The 8,513-nt window shown below is 36.7% G+C and overlaps 1 protein-coding gene across 1 annotated transcript; it reads left to right on the forward strand.

Moving 5' to 3' along the window:
- The first annotated feature begins 265 nt into the window (after positions 1-265).
- LOC129241729 (glutactin) lies at positions 266-6,664 on the forward strand. The gene is made up of 6 exons (XM_054878210.1): positions 266-660; positions 4,035-4,532; positions 4,643-4,849; positions 5,467-5,629; positions 5,695-5,879; positions 5,946-6,664. Exons 1-6 carry the CDS (start codon positions 304-306, stop codon positions 6,564-6,566), a joined length of 2,031 nt encoding a protein of 676 aa, XP_054734185.1. The 5' UTR covers positions 266-303; the 3' UTR covers positions 6,567-6,664.
- Positions 6,665-8,513: the final 1,849 nt, after the last annotated feature.

Genomic DNA, 8,513 nt, shown 5'->3' on the forward strand with positions numbered 1-8,513 from the left:
GCGTGGTCGTGGTGGTTATTTTCCACTATTAACGGCATACCTTCCTCTTTATAATGAAATAAACATCCGACCATTTATATTAAAAAATAGCATTTTTCTTTGAATATCAAAATGACACCTCTTATTAAATAACCCTTTACATATGTATGTATGTACATATTACTAAATGAAATAATCTACAAAACTATTTTTAAAATACATATGTACATACATTTGTGGCTCGGCAACTTGTAAAGAGGAACTTCATATTAGTTTCGTCGCGCTATCACAGCATTTAGTTGCACTCGGTTCGCTTAACATAAAATGTTACCTCGCGGAAAGCGAATTTCTCCACTTTTGTGTGTCACCTTTATTTTAGTCCTTTCGTTGTCCCTGTGTAATACACAATGGCCTTATGACGACTATGATATCGAGGGTGGCGAAGTTGAAACAGAACATGATGTACAAAGCGGCCATCTTGCACAAAATGTTCCAGCTGGCTCTATAATTGAGTCAATCCCCAGGCCTGGATCTCCACCAGAGCATCCGGATGAATTGATTGTGCCAGGCTTAGGCGTAGTTCGTGGTAAAATAGGATACAAGCGCATAAAAGGAAGACCAATTAATTCATATCTTGGTTTGAAATATGGAGTAGTACGTCCGGGCTTAGGTCGTTTTCAAGTAAGTACAAATTACAAAGTGACACAAATTCAACAAATTAAAAAGCAACATTTTTATTTGTGTGTTCGATGTTCGATAAAAGTCGTGAATATTTAACCTATTTTTTATATGGCTTATAACTGATGTATTATAACTTTTTTCACATAACGGTTGTTTCTTAGCTCCGCATTAAAAACCATTTCTCGTTCGTAGTCGGCTTAAAACTGTAGGCCCCTCCATTTGTGGAACAACATCAAGACGTACGCCACAAGTAGGAGGAGGAGCGCGGCCAAACACCTAACAGAAGTGTATTATATTATCATATTATATACATTTTACATATATATATTTTTTTAATAAATATTCGTAAGTAAGGACGTTCATATGTGCTATAAGAACTCTCAACTGCGACCGCTGTAAGAGACATCTGCTTGCGTGGTAGTTTAGAAATATTATGCACACTTGTTATTAAATTATAAGTTTATTTTAACTTTGATTCAAATTTTATTATGTGCGAATTTATCACTCGGCATATTGATTTATCGGATCTTTTCATGTCATCATCTCCTGAATTACTCATCGTGGTTTCCGTGAATCCCTAGTGGGACATAGGGCACCAACAACACATACTCGCCATCTCGTCCGATTACTGGATAACGCCTTCACCTGCTTCAAGCTTCTCCCGAGTTGAACCGTCAGTTCTTTTCCGGGTTTCCCTTGACCTGCCTGGTGCTCTTCCTCTCGCTGTGAGTGGATTTCATTCCATTGCCTTCTTCACTATGTTCCAGTATTCTTCCTTAGACAGAGGTGGTTATAGCGGTGGTGATTTTCTAGGTAGAGCTACTGTACAGCAGTACCGACAGCACATTCGACTAAATCAGTAATAATGAATATGTAAATACGATTTATAACTGTTGACATTAATAGTTAAAATTTTTGCAGCCTAGATTAAGTTTTTCTAATTCCAATTCCTTGGGACAGTACGCATCAATTTCATAGCGTCACCTCATACATACATACCATTTTAGTTTACAGAGAAAGGAAAAAATTTAACGAAAATTTAATGAGTTAGGGTATTTTTCCACTTAGAAACATCTAAATTTCTGTCAATTTTCAATCTGTTATTACAATTTTTTTCGATATATCTTAAGTTTTTTTTAAACCCTTCCTTCATAAAATTTAACTTTTATAGTAATGAATCGAGAAGGTATTAGTGCTGCAAATTTTTTCATTTTTCCAAGTAAAAGTGCGGTTCAGGGATGTCGCCCTCAACCCAAGCAGAGCAGAAGCTTATCTCGCTGCTCGACTTAAAAAACTCTCGGATTATGAGGAAGCAATAAGTTACAATAATGGTTAAGGGGAAGCTTACACCCCTTTACCGCACGAAAATAACAAAGCACGGTACCTGCGTAGCAGAAGGTTTAGGCACCAGATAATGAGTCGAGAGTTGATGTGCAGCACCAGTGACACAATTGGAGCGGCAAACTTTCCAGCAAAGCAGTCAAAATCGAGTTAAAAAATTTAAAAAAGAATTTGAGTTGTTACATTTTAAATTTGAGCTGGAGAAAGAGATAAACAAAGTAATGGTCGTTGCAGAGAGCGCGAGGCCTAAAGTCCAAGTACTCGAACCAATGAAGCAGCTGGTGACTGAATACGATGGCGAAGAATATTTGAAAATGTGGCGTTCCCAAACTCCAACGTTCCAACTACGAATAGTTGTGAGGCTTAAGATAGGAGCGAAACATTTACGTGGTATAATTCAAGTGTGATGCTCATCAGAATTGCCGACGGACTCCTCGCAGAGTTGCCAACGAAGAAGATTCGAGAGACGTGTCTGGAGATTCGGCCCCCCTTCGAAACTTATGCAAATAATAAACGACTGAAAATGGCCTCAATCTCAATGATGAATAGTTTGTCGAAGATAATATTGATGGTATTCCTTCAAGGCAGCTGCAAGCACAGGCAGAGGTGCAAAACTTCGAAAAAGCTAATGAAGTGATAAAAGCGTTCCGCACAATCGAGTTGTCTCGACGTGTTCGTCCAAGAACAAGCGTACAAAAAGGTAAAGAGTGGCTCAGCTGCTCCAACTGAAATTCGGCGAATCGTATTTCAAAGGAGTTACGGCTTGCCAATTCAATAGCACGCTGCAACCCTCGTCATCACCGCCAGTTACCGCATAAGCATGTAAAGTTGTATCACCTATTCGGCGAGCTGATACACCCGTAGAAACGCTCGCCACTCCGCTATCTGTGGACAGCGCAGATATGATTTTCCGCAAAAAAAAACTTTCTTCCATACCAGCAGAATCTGTGAAAATTAAACTTTTGCCCGAGCGCAGGCACATAGGACTTCCAACAGTTTTTCACAAAGTTTCACACTTTCTTCGATACCAAGTGATGAAGTCATTTTTCCCCGGGAAATCTTTGTAACAGCGTAGCCTTAGAAGTCAGTGAGATATTCTCTCCTTTTATATCTACTACCATCGTTGTTTTTTGTGCCGCCAGAGGTGATGGCGTTGTCGCAGTACCACGTCCCACCAGCCCGCGTTTTGTCCTTGGGCCTTCCCTCCAAAATAAATTGCTTATAAGTCCTTTACCTCAATAAAAATTGATTATATAGCTACGCACCAAGCGCACCAGCTACGCTGGCCGCATTTGTCTACAAAAAGAATAACGGTCTAAGTTACCGCGACATGATTTAGGTCTTTTTTTTAGTGAGATTGTAGCTCACTAATATTCCAACACCTTATTTTCTTTAATTCAAAACCGTTATTGGGCGAATTCTCGAAAACTACATAACAGGGAAAAAATATGTGGATTTTTGAATTCAGCGGTTTTGGAATTAGCTTTTTTTGCATAAATCTAATCCAGTCCAATAATCGTTTGGAAATGGTTGATTGATCAACTCCCAAAGTTTTTGCAACCTCTTCTTGCGTTTGAGCCGGATCTTGATCGAGCAATTCCTCCAATTCGGTATCCATGAACTTTGGCGGCGCGGCCAAAATCACCACTTTTAAAGCGTGCAAACCACTTCTGGCACGTTCGCTCAGCTAGAGCATGCTCACCATAAACTTCCACCAAGATACGATGACTTTCGGCTGCTTTTTTCTTCATATTAAAATAATGAAGAAGAATTCCCCGCAAAAACACATTATTTGGCACGAAATTCGACATTTTCAAGTGTGGTAAAAATATTGTTGTTTACGCTTCAAATAAAAAACTTATACTGACGTTTGTGCCTTACGACAGTAGCTCTCCAATGAATGTTTGGAAATGTGGATCGATGGAATAACAATCAAGTTACGCCATCTGTTGTAAAACCGCACGAACTTATCCATAGACCTATTATATAAACTTGATCCGATCGTAATTAACTATTATTATCATCTCTTTTAGCAAGCCAATGTTTACAAACACTACAGAAATGAACCAATTGATGCGACTCAAGTGGCACCGAATTGCCCACAATTTCCTGATTTAAAGCTCATAACTGCCGCAGAAGCGCGTCATGAAAATGTTGACGATTGTCTTTCCCTAAATATTCATGTGCCATCATTCGTACTTCGAACACAACAGAGAACGCGTCTCTTGCCAGTGATGGTTTTCGTTCACGGCGAAATGCTGTTTGATGGCAGCGCTGAGGAAGCTCAACCAGACTACTTTATGGAACAAGATGTGGTATTGGTATCGATCAACTACCGACTTGCACCTTTCGGCTTCCTTACAACGTTGTCAAAGGAAATGCCAGGAAATGTAGCACTGGCCGATATACAGTTGGCACTGGAATGGATTCAACAATACATTCGAGCATTTGGAGGAGATCCACTACAGGTTACTTTATTTGGTCAGGCTGGTGGCGCCACCTTAGTGCATGCACTAAGCTTAAGTAATAAGGTGCGTACATACTATACTATCTTCATTTACTACAATAAGACAGTTAAAAAAGCAAATGTATAAACAAAGTAAATTAAATAAATAAATCAATATAATTTTTCTCTGTGTAGGCACAAGGTCTGTTTCATAAGCTAATCCTGCAATCAGGTACTGCCTTGAATCCATTCTTTTTGGAACAAGATGCTCTTTCCACAGCACGCAGCTTTGCACGATCAGCACGTTGTCCACGTACGAGTACGTTAGAAATGCAAAATCTGCATAGCTGTTTCGAGCGACTAAGTACTACAGAGTTACTCGAAACTATGAAGCGACATTACGTATGTATTCCATATCGATTAATTTATATTAACGTATATTAGAAACATGAATCAGCTATTGAATAATACACTATTCAAGACAGGCATTGCGAAGAGCAAGAAGAAAATTAATTTTCTAGGCGTGACGTCACACTTTTAACGGCAAGGCTTTTCGCTGTCAAATCAAATAAAATGTAAACAAAGGAAGTAAACTGAGTAAAAGTTAATGTGTAGGCGAAATTGGCCGAACAAAAAGTGTTCAGAAATTAGTAAAATCTAAATTAATTGAAATAAAGGGATAAATAAAAAAAGGGAAGTTAAAAAGGGAAAAAAACTCATTAACCGTAAAAATGATCCCACAATTTACATGCACTTTCGTCTCTCGGGAGACCAAACAAATACACAAATTCGCCATTATCCATTTACCGAACACTTCATTTTAATTTTTATAATTGTCAAAACACTGACTTCACTATGAATTCGCAAACAAACACTATGACTTCTTCAAAAGCGTTACGTCACGTTACTTTTCTCTGAAACATAATATCAAATCTACGGTTTTCTAATTACTGGTTCATGATATTGAAGAGGGCTTATACTTTAATTTTATTCTTTATTAATTGTATACTTAAATGCAGGAGGAAAATGAAATTCGAGGTCTCCATTTCATGGGAGGCTTCAAACTAGCCGTGGGAGACAGTCTGGAATATCTTCCAGTGCATCCCGCCGCCTTGGTAGCCAACCGCACAGTTCCAATGATAATCGGAGTGGCCAAAGATGCTGGATCCTTTATATTAACGAGTACTCACACACACTGACACAAATATTAAATATTCAAATACTTTTTATATATGTTTTTTTTATAGGTTTTTATGATGAATTGACCCGCTTACGTTCAAATAACATATCTGACTATATAAATGTGGTATTAAGGCATACTACGCAGCCTCGGCATTACTTGGTTTGGAAAAACTTGGCGCTACGTGAAATTTTCAGCGAACAGGACACACGTAACCCCACTCTACCCACTCTGATCCAAGGTCTTTTAGAGGTCAGTACCTTTTAATAGAAAATATAATAATAATTAACCACTGCACTTTTCTTTATTATTCAACAGCTTACAAATTTAATTTTATACCGCGGCCCAGTACTCGATACGATTAAAACGACTTACAAGAAAGCACCAACATATTTATATTGCTTTGATTACCGTGGAGAATTCCATCGGTTCGGGCACCTAAAAAGTCCTTTGCCATTCGCAACCGATGCCACACTTAGCGACGACAATATATACCTCTTCCCCTACCCGGAAGAAGTAAGCAATTTGATTCCGCAAGATCGCGCATTATCGCACGCTCTGGTTAATATGTGGGCCGATTTCGCTGCATATGGTGTTCCTATTAGGAACAATGTTGTTTGGCCAAATGTCACCACCGAGGTGGGTCCATTTTTGAGAATTGTTAATTCCAAAGCTACGGCAATGGAGTTAGATTACCACTTCGCTGACGGAATTCCTGTACCAAATGTATACCCCGAGTACTTCAGTAGCACAACAATCGCAAATGCAACAACAACAACAACAACTACTACCACTACCCCAAGACCACGTTTGAACTATGCTCATTATTCGAATCACTATCCCAATTATAACCCAAATTATAGGCAAAACTATCAGTACCCAGACAATTATCAATATCGTCCACGTACAACGATTTTAAATGGAGCAGAGCATGCGTAAAAGTCTAATCACGGAAGCCAACGTTATTATTAAAATTGAAATGTAACCAATGTGTATATTTCTAAATAAACGTAATTTTATAAAAAGTTATAATATATATATGGGGCATTCTTCGCCAACCGGACACCCCCATCTGCCCAGAACAGTTTTTATAAAAAAAATTTTTCCCTATGCCGAAATAAAAGCTTATGTCATGTACTTTAATTTGTCATGTGACACTTTTTAAATACTAAAAAGCCATTCCTTCCAAATCTCAAACAAAAAGGAAGTGATTATTAAAAGATTTTCCAATTCTCCAGAAGAAAAAAAAGTTTTACTGTGAAAAAAATCCTGTATTATGAAAAAAAAAAATTCCAATTTCAGCAATTTCCTTCAATATTTATATTCAGCAGCGAACCCAGAAACCCCCGAGCATCATGTTTGAGGAGAATTCACAGTAAAACTTTTTTTTCTTCTGGAGAATTGGAAAATCTTTTAATAATCACTTCCTTTTTGTTTGAGATTTGGAAGGAATGGCTTTTTAGTATTTAAAAAGTGCCACATGACAAATTAAAGTACATGACATAAGCTTTCATTTCGTCATAGGGAAACATTTTTTTTATAAAAACTGTTCTGGGCAGATGGGGGTGTCCGGTTGGCGAAGAATGCCCCATATATTTATTTATGTATATGTTTATTTAAAAATATTTTTCAAGTAAAGTAAATAGGTTGTAAAACTATTTTTAAAAACGATTCAATTTGAAATACCTTTGACGATTGTATGGTAAGACGAATAAATTCGAAGATTTGATATTGCAGTGGGATATAATATTTTTACAGTCAAAACTGTTTCAAATTAAATCTGATGCTCTTTTTGTGATATTTTTGTTTTATATATTTCGTCAGCTAAGCTAGGATCTCTTAAGCCCAGTTTTCATCCTTTTCCAATTGAATATAAAACATTCAAATGTTCAATTTCGTTTCAAAATACATAAACTAAAAGGGTTGGTGTCGAAATTCTGTATGTACAAAATTCTAAAAACAAAATTCAGCTTTTTAAAATTCTGCTTTTTAAAACTCTGCTTTTTTAAAATTCTGCTTTTTTAAAATTCTGCTTTCTAAAATTCTGTATTACAAAATTCTATATTACAAAATTCTGTATTACAAAATTCTGTATTAAAATATATTATAATGTTAACAATGTTAAAGAGGTAATGTAATTATTTTGAAAAAGTGCGCACTTTTCCAAAATAATTACATTACCTCTTTAACATTGTTAACATTATTATTTTAATACAGAATTTTGTAATACAGAACATTGTGGGATATTCATTGTCAAATTTAGGTATGGTTATTTGTTAGTAAAACTTTTTACACAATTTGAGTATATGCGCCCCATTGTTTTTAACATATTCGTACATACCTATGTACATACCTACGTTAATTATAGTTGACAACATTTATACATTGGTATGTACATAGGTATGTTTGCAATCAAATATTACCTGGAGATGAGAACTTCTATCACAAATGAGGAATTACAATTTCACCACACCTGTCTACAACGGTTCTTATATTGTTTGTTTACCTTCTGTTAAGTGCTGACTTTTTGTGAAAGAGCGTGGTTTAATATTATATTGATAAAAATGTCCGAAATAAGAATATTGAAAACAAATAAAAATAAGGAAATGTTGGGTGTTGATGGGTATTTCTATTATTTAGAAAGAATAACAAAACAAGGACATATAATTGGTCGTGTTCCAAGAGAATAGCGTGTCACTGTAAATCTCGATTGGTGACTGAATTAAAAGGCGGTATCCATTGTGTGATTAAAAGGTCCGGTGTACATACCCATAGCCCTGAGGCAGTGGAAGGTTTTGTTCGCGATGCTAATATAAAGCTTAAAGAGTTATCTAAAAAAACATGCTTGCCGGCTAGCCAGATAATTCGAGAAACCATTGTGCTAAC

Source organism: Anastrepha obliqua, chromosome 3 (assembly GCF_027943255.1).
Source record: "Anastrepha obliqua isolate idAnaObli1 chromosome 3, idAnaObli1_1.0, whole genome shotgun sequence".
NCBI lineage: Eukaryota > Metazoa > Arthropoda > Insecta > Diptera > Tephritidae > Anastrepha > Anastrepha obliqua.

Coding starts and splice junctions, on each gene's coding strand:
- LOC129241729 (XM_054878210.1), top strand. CDS start 304: ATGTTACCTCGCGGAAAGCGAATTTCTCCACTTTTGTGTGTCACCTTT. Junction 661..4,034: donor CGGGCTTAGGTCGTTTTCAA/GTAAGTACAAAT, acceptor CATCTCTTTTAG/CAAGCCAATGTTTACAAACA. Junction 5,630..5,694: donor TGGATCCTTTATATTAACGA/GTACTCACACAC, acceptor TTTTTTTTATAG/GTTTTTATGATGAATTGACC.